At 32.6% G+C, this 12,799-nt stretch overlaps 1 protein-coding gene across 1 annotated transcript; it reads right to left on the reverse strand.

Moving 5' to 3' along the window:
* Positions 1-6,684: 6,684 nt before the first annotated feature.
* Positions 6,685-8,890, reverse strand: LOC108200613 (germin-like protein 5-1). The gene is made up of 2 exons (XM_017368830.2): positions 8,597-8,890; positions 6,685-7,350 (listed from the first exon to the last, which is right to left on the reverse strand). The coding sequence occupies exons 1-2, from the start codon at positions 8,712-8,714 to the stop codon at positions 6,809-6,811; spliced, it is 660 nt and encodes a 219-aa protein (XP_017224319.1). The 5' UTR covers positions 8,715-8,890; the 3' UTR covers positions 6,685-6,808.
* Between the last annotated feature and the right edge of the window lie 3,909 nt (positions 8,891-12,799).

Raw genomic sequence — 12,799 nt, forward strand, 5'->3', positions numbered from 1 at the left:
TGCAAAATGTGTTATTTTGCAAATCATGTTCTATAAACATCATTATTTTATTAAAAATTTTGACAATCCTATAAACATTCTACAAGTTAAATAGTGAAAAACACATTATTCTGCAAAATATGTTAAGTTTGCAGAACATATTTACATATTATAGAACATATGTGTTCTACTTGTCGAACATAAATGATTTTCAATATTTTTCATGAAATAGTGATATTTATAGAATGTATTTCACAAAATAACAAGTTTCATACATTTTGCAATGTTTTTATGTCATTTTGTAGTTGCAGAACATACGTGGTCTACGGTAGTACAGTAAATATGTGGACTACATGGAACTTAACTCAAAATGAAAATTATTAATTATATAGAAAAATTAACTTCAACAAGAAATTATTTTTCCATTATGATTTTAGTGAATATCAGCACCTACGAGAAATTATTTCTTAATCATAACAAGTTATATTAACAATTCAAAATTAGTATTTGTAAGATAAAATAAATTTGTGGCAGTTTATAAAAAAATATATTAATCATTCAAAATTAATATTTATAGAATAAAATAAATTTTATATTACAAACATCTCGATGCAATACCAATATTAATATATAAAATTAAAAATTGGACTATAATTCATGAGCGGAAAAAAATGAAAATAAATTTATAAATATAATTAACGATTTAAAGTATGACGAATCTTAATTTTAATTGTGTTTTTTTAAAGTAATCATGTTTTTCACTAACATTGTCATTAATTTCCAAACACTACTTCTTAGACATATACATCATGCCCTACATTTTAAAAGTACGGCTCTTTAACAGGACTAATTGAAGACATCTAGTCATATACATTGATTGACCAATAAAACAGACAGTAAATCTGCAAGAACATAAGTGCGTAAAAATAAAAAAGATATTGAGATACACTCTGAAACCATCCCCAGTTTTAATAGAGACAAATATTATGTTTTAGTTATACGAACATTAATCATGTCGGGACGTAATGAATTCCAATCAATGTAGGTGTGTATTAATGATTCCTTCCTCCAATTTCTTTGGATTGGTTGTCCGCAAAAATATTAGTTTAAATTCATGAGATAGCAATCTACTCCCACATCCGACAAACTCTTACTCTTGTCAATCAATCATCTCTATCGCCATTCAAAACATTTATCATAGTGTAACTCATTATTGTATTAGATGGAGAAGATAAATAGGCAAAGAAAAATTGTTTGGTAAACGTATTCGCCCCCTCACCTTATGTATAGAACGATAGCTTCTCATGATAAAACGGGTTACGATGTCGTTACAACCTATAAGGGTATTTATAGATGCAAAAAGACTTGTGTGCTATTCCTCCATAATTAAATAATTTGGAAATAGAATCAGATTAAAAAACTTGCAGACAATTATATTCCATAAATAACCTGAAACAGAATCAAATTAATTTATGTCAAGATATATACCATATTAATTAATCTGAAACAGAATCAGATTAAAAAACTTGCAAGCTGTTAGGTCCAAAGTATCGTAGAAGGGGGGTTGAATACAATACTCACTACAATTTAAGATTCTTTCGAATCTTGCGGATAAATAAATTGCAGTCCTGTAATGGGTTTCGTGTTCTGGATATTTATAGGGTCGATTTCTGAGGATATGAAAATATTAAACCAACACACAATATTTTCCAAGGTATATCTGTATATTGATAAATACCTCGAAGACTGCTATAAGTCCAAACCCGAAGGTTCAGTTACAATGGCTACTACTACGTACACTCACAAACCCTAGCTTCTAAATATATATATATATATATATATATATATATATATTACAAAACTAAGCTATGATTTATTTGTGTGTAGTAGTGTGCAAAGCACAAAGTCATTCCACCATAAAGGTGGTGAAGAGTGTGTGTAAATTATGAACCCACATCTCAAGTATTTATAGACTTTTCATTAACTAACCCTAGTTAACTTCATGAAGTCAAACTTGCGCCGGGACAAATCAATTCATCAAAGTTGCGCCAGTATATATATAGGGTTGAGTTTCAGGGAGACAGGTTCTATCAAGAGACACAAGAGACTAAATATCAGCTGTTGGTTCCACCAGATTTGTATTAACCAGCACGGGGGCATTCTAGTCAATCACAAATTGAATTATACGGGGAGAAAAAATACAGATACGCATAGTATACGAGATTATAAGGAAAGAGATTTTTTATTCTGATCTCATGCGTCAATCATGCGATTCACTATTTTAGGAATCTCTTCAGCACTGCATATCTATGATATATAACTCAAAACCAGTATGTCAACTGAAGAAGAAATTTGCAGAGGCTTCAATATCAACGTCGATCGATGCTAGTATAGATGATGGAAGGTATGTTCTTTAGTTTTGATATTTTTGTGAATCCTATTTTGTATACTTTTTTGTATCAAAACACTTTAAAGAACATACCAATGTTAACGTCGATTGATGCTAACATGGTTGGCTCAAGGTTTGTTCTTACTCTTGATCTCTCTCAATCACAGTTTATACATGATTCGCTTACTGAACACTATAAAGAACAATGATTCTTCTTTGTTTTTGATGTTTTTGTTCAGGCATGAGAAGGCGATTGTTAGGGTTAAACCTTGTATGCTTGTGATGTTTTGTCCTCACTGTCTGCTGATAAAAAATCATGGATTTCTTTAACCGGGTTTGATTCATGGATTTGTGGCTACCCAGTGCATGTTTTCAATGATATTAGAATTGGTCAGTTCGGCATTAGAACTCATGTACAGGATTAGAAAAAGGAGCAATGCTCATACCCTACGACCTCTTAGTTCTTTTTCTATTTTTAGTGTTCTAAATGTTCTTAAGATATACAAATATTGTTGTCCACTGTTCTTGAAATTCATACGTGCTTGCAATTTTGTTTTGGATTCTTCATTGTGTTCTAAAAAGGCTATCTTAAAGTTTATACGTGCAGTTCTGTTTTTCGATGTGCAAAGATATTAAGATCAATATTATTTATGAGTCATAATTAATTAACAATTAATGCAGATGTTATTATATATATAGTACTGAAATTGTAACGTATCTATCCATATTTAACAAAATCTTTATGTTTTTGGCAATACATGTTGATTTAAAGATCTCTCCTGACAAAAAAAAAAAAAAAGATCTCTAATTACAAAAGAATCTTTATATTTTTGCTAATAAATTTATTGCAATATTTATATTTTTGGTGATGTGTTCATGCCCGTGTAAATCACGTTTCAAATCTTTAAATATTTTATGAGTTTGTCTAGTGTGTGCCCATGAGCACATGGTAAGCACCAAATTCTATAATTTTGGTGGATTTTGATTGGTGTGGTTGGTGAATTTGCAGGGGGATCCACCATTATAAAGAAGTATGAGCCAATCAAAAACCACCAAACTTATAAAATTTGGTGCTTAGTGTGTGTCTATGGGCACACACTAGAAAAACCGATATTTTATAACTCTTATACTTAGTTGTATTTAACGAGCTAAAACTAAAATTCATGGGAGAAAAAACTAAAAAACAAGATTCATAAGTTCCATTCTACTAAAATATATAATGTATGTATATTACTTAAATAACTCAAGATAATTATAATAAATTTTGCAAGAATATGATACAAAAGTTATATTAAAATTTTTAGAACACTTATTCGATTAAAAAATTTATACTAAAATTTAGTTGTCACTTTGTAGAAATAAAAAAACATAAAAAATTTATAGATAGATAATAAATTATAAAAGCTAATTTTTTTTAGAAAATATAATCAGTTGGTTAAAATAATTTAATTAAAATCCAATATATTACTACTAAAATACTTATAAGATAATGTTAAATTTAAATTATAATTAATAAATTATGAATTATATTCCGCCCGTACTTTGCACCGGTTAAATGCTAGTATATATAATATGATTTTTTGTGCTGCCTAACTAAAATATATTGAAATATTATACAAAATCGTACATAAAAGAAAAGAATTAGTAAAATATAATTATTGTTTGTAATGATAGAGGGAGTCGTGACATACTTTTCTATGTGACAATTGTTTGGACCAAGTGTGTGTTTCTGAAACACAAGTAAAGGAAAAAAGATAAAACTAGAGTTATAAGGAGAAGCCGTACTCTAACTAATGTATACCAAATTGCTAGCACTTTTGGGTCGATCTGTGGTGGGTTGTTGGGTCCGGTATGCATCCAGTTATGGGCTTGAGATGTTATAAATGGTATCAGAGCCATATGTGACAACCCGGGTCAAATCCCGAGTCTTTTTCGAAAATCGGGTTAAGTCCCGAACTCCGAATCCGAAAATAAGCCCAAATAAACTGGCTCAACTGCAACAACTTGGGTAATCCACAAGCCCACTACAGGCCCCCAAAAGATCATGATTTGTTGTGCAATTAGTAGTAGTACTTATGCTTATAAACTGAACAAATATCCCCACTCTTCTCGATGTGGGACTGAGGTGTTACAAACTCCCCCACTTAAATTCCTGACGTCCTCGTCAGGCCGAAACGGATAGTCCATAGGTACAGATCGAACCTCTCTAGTAGTAGTACTTATGCTTATAAACTGAACAAATATCCCCACTCTTCTCGAAGTGAAACTGGGGTGTTACAAACTCCCCCACTTAAATTCCTGACGTCCTCGTCAGGCCGAAACGGATAGCCCATAGGTCTAGATCGAACCTCTCTAGCCATTGTGGGATAATACCGGCTGGCTTCGTGTCCTCGCCTCCGGATCTCTGTCCAGTGCGGGATAATACAACCAGCCTTCGTGTCCCCACCTCCGGCAACTTAACGAATCAAGCTTTCGAGAGCAGGACGTCAGGCCGAAACAGATAGCCCATAGGTCCAGATCGAACCTCTCTAGCCATTGTGGGATAATACCGGCTGGCTTCGTGTCCCCGCCTCCGGATCACCGCCAGCCTTCGTGTCCCCACCTCCGGCAACTTGACGAATCAAGCTTTCGAGAGCAGGACGTCAGGCCGAAACGGATAGCCCATAGGCCAGATCGAACCTCTCTAGCCATTGTGGGATAATACCGCCAGCCTTCGTGTCCCCACCTCCGGCAACTTGACGAATCAAGCTTTCGAGAGCCTGCTCTGAATACCATATGTGACAACCCGGGTCAAATCCCCAGTCTTTTTCGAAAATCAGGTCAAGTCCCGAACTCCGAATCCGAAAATAAGCTCAAATAAACTGGCCCAACTGCAACAACTTGGGTAATCCAGAAGCCCACTACAGGCCCCCAAAAGATTATGATTTGTTGGTGCAATTAGTAGTAGTACTTATGCTTATAAACTGAACAAATATCCCCACTCTTCTCGATATGGGACTGGAGTGTTACACGTATCTTCTGCAACCTTTCTTATATTTGGTTGGGGTTAAATCCAGTTCTTATATTTGGTTGGGGTTAAATCCAGTTCTTATATATTTTATTAATCTAACGTCGCCCATGGCTGGGGCGTCCTGTGTTGGTTGTTGGGGTCGCCACTCGCCCGTAGAAGGGGTGGCCTCCCCTCTTGTCCACACTCCAGTAAGAGTCGCCCGAGTTCCATATAATTAGTCTGGTTAGTTTTGAAAAATCCAAAAAAAACTGATTGTTTTTTAAAAGAACGAGTTCAAAACGGTTAGAAATGATAGAGAGCCACCCCACTCCTGATGGTTTGTCACCTTTTCCCATCTCAGCAAATGTAGTTTGCTAAACTCTTAAAACATGTATGCTTGAAATCACTTTTCTTAACTATAGGATCCTGGTGCGTGCTGAGGATGAATCAAGAACAAAAAGTTTTACCCTGTTTAATAAGGAGGCTGAACATATTATAGGCGTACCACTGCAAAATCTAACTTATACAAAGTCTGTCGAGCTAAAAAAAATATCACCATCTAAATAGCGAGATTATTAGGATTTTTCCCAGACTAAACGCACAATAATAGGGGCCGTTTGGGTGAGTTTAAAATAAGTGCTTATTGCTTAAAGTAAAAAAATGAAGTAGAAGTTAGAAGCAAGTTAAGACTTATAAGTGATAAAAGTGTTTGGGAAATAAGTAGAAGTCGTGAGACAAAAGCTAGTAATCGTAGCTTTTTTAAAATACTTCTTGACTTCTTACACAAACGGTACAATAAGTGCTTCTAACTTATAATTCAGAAGCCGGGTTTATAAGCCCGTGCCAAACACCCACATAAAGTAGCCTCTTTTAGCCAAATATCAATACACAAAAATGAACATCCATAAATATGTTATGATGCTCATGGCTTACGATTTGGAAGAGGTGCTGGTAATCTGTTTAACAATTAACAAGCATGTCCATTGGTAACTGAGTGTGAAATGTTGGCATGTAGAGCCATAAAATTAGCTCATAGCATTTCAGTAAAGCTCTCTGAAAATTTTCATCATGAAATTCAAAGTTAGGCCAGAAATTGGAGTTTTTTCTGAGCGATGAAGAAACAAATAATATGGTGCAGCAGATGGTTTGTTATCAAGACCAGTTCTTGTTTCTAGTGCTTTGCTTTTTCCTTCTGCAATTCTTTTCCCATACCAACAGACGATCCCTGATTATTGTCCGGAAATTATACTCCATTTTATTTTGTCAGCTAAAAGTGTTAGGGGCAAGGAGCACAAGTTATTTAGACATCGATACATGTACAACAATGTGAACAAATTTTGGAATCTTAAAGACAAGAAATTCGAGTAATCCTCGACCCAAACATATCAAATCACTTCAGAAATCAGTATTAATGAAAATCAACCCTGGTTTGTATATGCAATGTTACCAAACTACTTCTTGGGGGCAAATCTTGACTTAATTTTCTCAACCTGTTTGGTGCTGCCGATATGGAAGGCTTGTGACAACACATAATCGGGTACTTCTGGGGATGCCGCGAACAATGTGGCACCAAGGGACTGCGTACCTGGCAACTGACTGTTGAATGCAACAATGACTGCAGCAGGAACCTTGCCGTTGTTCTTTTGAAAGTGGACAAGTGCTTTAGGAAACACGAATATTTCACCCTTTTTGATGGTTTTGGTGAAGAGGGTATTTGTTGTGGTAATGAATCCAACCTCCAGTTCTCCTTCGAGCACGAAAGCAATTTCAGTGGCACGAGGGTGGGTGTGAGGGGGGTTTAGGCCACCCGGGGCGTAGTCAATACGCGAGAATGAGACACCAAGTGTGTTTAGGCCGGGGATCTTTTGCACATTAGCTCCGGTCACCACTGAGCCGAATGTGTTGTTGGTGAGTCCTGGCTTAGACAAACCCGCGAAGAAGAAATCATCAGCTGTGAAATTCTCTTTGCAGGCATATCCATTCATTTTCACACCTGTTTCGACACGAGAAAGTATAGCATGATCATAACCACATTTCCACATTTTTTTTGACTACCTTAATCATATCAATTTACAAGTTAAAACAGCATGATACTACTAATCCAATAGTCTATTGCAGAACATAATGCTACAAAGTTCCAACTTCATATAATACTATCAAGACAACCATATGGCCCATAACTTAAGACAAACATGGACCTACGACTTGATTATAATTTTAGGTAAGGGTCACCCTACATACACTAACTTATGGCTCACAGAAACTCGAACCACTGAAGAATGAAGGGTATCACCGGACAATTAGCCTATCATAGCTTCTGAGTTATGACTTAAGTTTCTGTTGAACATATTCCTGTTTTAAAGATTAATTTTGAAGAGTCTATGTCTAGCACTCTAGCCATTGTGCAAACAAATATCTCAAGTGGTCAATGCTTTAATGGAATGAAGTTTAATGCATAAACCCATGAAGAACAAACAAGAAAACTTATTACTCTAACATCCCAACTGCCAATAATGAGTTTTGTTGACTCACAATTAAAGGATTCAAAGCTTAAGAAACAGAAAAATGACCAAAATCATATGTAATCAAAAGAGTGGACATTGTTAGGAGAGGTAGATGGAGCTAACACCAGGAACCGACTACTTATAAAGGGTAAAAAGAAATAAGTACAATATGGTAAGAAAGGGGAGTAAAGCTAATTAAACCCATTACTCAAAAATCAAATACATAAATTGACAGATTCTTCACTTCTATTAGTAATCGGACGTCGATGGTTCGAAGCAGAGACATGAGTGCGTGAGTATTTAAATTTACGGGAATGATTAATACAAGAATTTGACATGACTAAACCCAAAACTCAGAAAAGAATGGAATGAAGAAACTGCAAGAATTAGTCAAAAAAAAAGAAACTGCAAGAATCTGCCAAGAAAGGAAACAGAGTAAAAACCCATTACTCATATTACCAAATAGGCCATAATTTTTGTTAAAAACCTCATCTTTCTAAAAGTAAACAAACCAACTTGGGAAGTTAAATAAAGCTTAAACTCAATCTTCAAAATATTCCAATTGGCTAATGTTGACTTGTAAAGTCTTTGACATAAGCCTTCAATCATCTAACAATGATCATTTACAATACAAGTAAATATATAATCATATTCTAGATGACCACCATTAAAGCTTTTCAAGAATCAATGTTAAGAATCAAGAAACACACACACACACACACATTAAAGCCATACCTGAGCTAAGATCAGCTACACAAACATCTTGAAGCAAGTCAGGATCTGCAGAAACAGAGATGAAACCAGCAGCAGCTGCAACCAACATGACCACCATGAATTTTTCAAAGGACCCCATGATTTTTTTTGATGATATTAAATATAAATAAATATTTGTGCCAAAGAGATGAAACGACTCGATGAGAAGGATTGAAGTGAAGAGATGTTTATTACTGAAAGGTGGTGGGTGAGTTATTTATAAGGGAAGATTGAACAGTTTGGTTAGCAGAATATTGGTGTTATTAATATGGAGATAATAATAATTAAGAGTTAATTAATGTTAAATATGTTTATGGTATGGTAATGCATGAAACATGACAGCCTCACTAGCTGTCTTCTTTAGCTTAAAGTAAAGTTGCTCCAAGTTTTTGGATAGTTGACCAAACTTCCTTCCTCATTTGCCCATGCCTCTCTTTCAAAATAATATAATTTCATAAATTCAAATATAATTCTTATCGATGGATATTTCTTTAAAACCAAATATTAATAAGGTAGTAAAAGCTCCTATATATTAAAATAAGGGGTAAAATATGAGGTAGGTAAGTATTGTGTTCAAAAATTTTTAAAGTAAGCCTAAATTTAACTTAAACTGATCATCAATTAGCTTAATTTGATTATTTCGTTAAAGTCAAAAGTAATAAAAGAAGACATATTTTATTATTTATTATAAAAATATTATATAAACACAAATATGTACATGTATTTTTATTTTAAGATATAATTTATATTTTTAGTTTTAAAAATCTACATCTTTTTGATCTATATATATATATAGTATTTTTTGAAATAAAATATTAATAGAAACTTTTTATTTTAAAAATAAAATAAAAGGTTATAAAAAACCATGATCATTTTGAATTTAAAAATATTACTAAAATACGGTTTTTGAAATATAGCTAATCATTATAGCTAACACTATAACACCTTGGAGCAACTCTAATGATGTTACCTATTTTGAACCCCTAAAATATAATAAATTAATGGTTACCTAAAATATAGGTAACCAAAATGTTGTTTTACTCCAATAGTATTCCCTATAATCATCCCTACATTTTAAAAAAATAATATTTTATTATTACTTCTTCCATGATGGTGGATATACAAAAAGGAGGGAAAATGAGAGAGGAAGACGAGGTGGAAGAAATAGAAGCTTCCTTTTCTCTCCCCTAAAGAAGGGGTTTTGTTTTCTCTCACCTAAAAGTTTTAGGTAAGGACTAAGGAGAGGAGGGTTGGAGTGGGCAATTTTTACTTAAACCCCTATTTTTGTCTCATTATAGGTAAGGGAGATGTTGCCTTGGAGTTGCTCTGAGAGCAAGTCTTATGGGTTACTGTACTCCTAAACTCACATTTAAGTAATGTATCAAATATATGTCACTCCAATACTATTCTAGTGATTACCTAAATCACTAGCACATCGTCAAATTTATTAAGCCATTACCTATTTTTAGGTAATCTCTGGTCATTACCTGTTCAATTTTTTTTATAAAAAAAAAGAAAAAAAAAGAGAGAAGTGGATATTTTATTTATAAATATTTAATAGGTAATGAATACATGTTACTAAAAATTGATAATGGTTAGGAAATTTTAAGCATATGATTTAGATAATCACTACGACGGGTCGTTTGGTTCGTGGAACGGTATTGGGTTGAAATCAAGAATCAGCTTGAGGTGGTATGGTGTTAAGGTATGATTTTTGATATCATATGTTTGGTTGAGTGTTGGAATGAATCTATTTTATTTAAAATATTATCATGTTATTGATTAAATTAAATTATTTTATTAAATAAAAAATATAATATTTTTATTATTATTAATAACATATATATGTATGTATAAATATTTTTTGGGATAAATATCAAGTAAGTCACTTGTTTCATCCAAATGTATCAATTAAGTCACTGATTTTCAAATTGACTCAAATGAGATACTTATTAGAAAAATTTGTATCAAAAAAATCATTCTATCGTTAGTCGAAATTTTGAAAGTATTATATATTGAGTTTCGCACATTTTTTATGAATGGTATTACATCCAAATAAAAGATTCCGAGTTCTACTATTTTCGCTAATATTTTTAGATTTTTAAAATTTTATCAACTATTTATTTTTAGATTTATTTTTAAAATTTCATATTTTTTTGTTATTATTAGTATTTTTTCGAGAAATAATAAAGAACATTAATAATGATACCCATACCAATATCTCATACCCACCTCTTCATTTGAGTTTCAAAAAATCATAATACAGAGGTTTCGAGTATGAATATGAAAGTAAAAAAAACCCAACCAAACGTTAGGTATGGGTTTGGTTGATTTCACCGAAACCTGATTTCCATACCACCCAACGAAACCATCCTCATGATGTTGGAGTACCATATTTTTTAATACGTTATTTAAATATGAGTTAGAAATTCATTTATTTAATCTATTGAACTTGCTCTTGTTAGCTAAGATTTGACTTTTATATTTTTGCAACTCTTCAACAGTGGAAAAGGTATTTTCATGTCCATTTGCTACGGCAATTTTACGTTGGAATTATTGCTCAATGTATGTGACAACATGTATAATGCAACTGAACACTTTGATAAAGTCAAGCATCATATTAGAAGTCAGCCACTCGTTTACGTGCAATATATAAATTTAGGTGTCTTCGAATGATATATATATATAATTCAGAATATATATTATAATGAAATTGTCTAACGCTAAATAACCATCCCCAGTCATTCCATTTCTATTTCGATTCTGCTGAATTAAAATTTTATGTCTCCGTTCCACTCAATTTATATTTTTATATTATGTATTTTAAGATTTTTATAAAAGATTATTCAGAAAATTTTTAATAGAAATTTAAATATTATAATTTTATTCCGGAGGAAAATAAGTTTAAACGATTTATAAATTATATTTTATAAAATTTTTAAAATGCGTGCGTACAGAGAGAGTATAAATTTTACCAAAAACATGAATAGAATGAAACAAAAGAAAAAAATGTAGAAGTTGTAATAGTTCGTGCGCAAATGAGAAATCACTTAATTGTTTTATAAGGGGTGTATGATTTAGAATGATAAAGGGTGGATGAGAGCCAAATTAGAGATGACACTTTTTTTTTTTTTTTTTACAATGCAGGCTGCCTTATAAATTAATATCTGTTCTAATAATTCTTGGGGTGAGTCAGAGTCGAACCCGATGTCTCGGGACGACAACCGAGAATAAACCCACTACTGAGCTATTTAATCATGCTCAGAGATGACACTTAATTGAGTTGTGTAATTTGAATTGTGAGGAATGGTTGGCACGTCTAAATCATCAGGCTATCCTTTTGATTGTTTTACACTTATAATTGGCATATGTATATACAAAATTTTGGTACAAGGAATATATTGAGTAAAGGTAGGGTAAATATTATATAGGACCAAAAGGAAGGATTATCACTTGTATCATATGCAACGGGTTATCACTTGTATCATATGCAACGGGTTATGTCATTGTTTGTTTGGTAGCAACTCTTCTGAATTTCTTCCTCCAACAGCTACAATTTGGTGGAAACCAAATCAATGTTAGTATCAGTTAAACCGATATCCAGGATCGAAAAACCCGCTCTTATACTTGTATTCGACAACGTATTTGGTAGAAACCTTTTTTATTAATTTGTGTAGTGGGCTAAATTCTATACATTTAACTCATTTTAGTCGGTGTGATTTTTATATATCTAAGAAGTCGATAAAATCAGAGGCGGAGCTAAACCAGACCAGTACCTGTCTTGACTCCTAAAATTTTTATAAGTATTTGTTATATATTATATAGTCACATGAGATACGTAGATCAAGTAACACAAATTTTAGTATAATCTCTTCAAGTGTCCTTCTTATATTAACATATTTTACATTTGTTCCCGTTTCAGTTTATATTTTGACCTTTAATTTTTTCACAGTTGCTCTGGTTCTAATTTATATTTTGACATTTAATTTTTTTTATCCTATACATTGGTCCTGAATCTGAGCCCTGGCTCCGCCATTACATAAAACATGAACCAATCAAAATAAACTAAATTTTTAAAATTTAATACTTAGAGAGGTGTATTCGATTGTGATTTTAATGGATTGTTTTTAGTTTATGGATTTTAATGGATTATATGTGATTTTGATTTTGTGCGGATTTTTGATA

Source organism: Daucus carota, chromosome 9 (assembly GCF_001625215.2).
Source record: "Daucus carota subsp. sativus chromosome 9, DH1 v3.0, whole genome shotgun sequence".
Lineage (NCBI taxonomy): Eukaryota > Viridiplantae > Streptophyta > Magnoliopsida > Apiales > Apiaceae > Daucus > Daucus carota.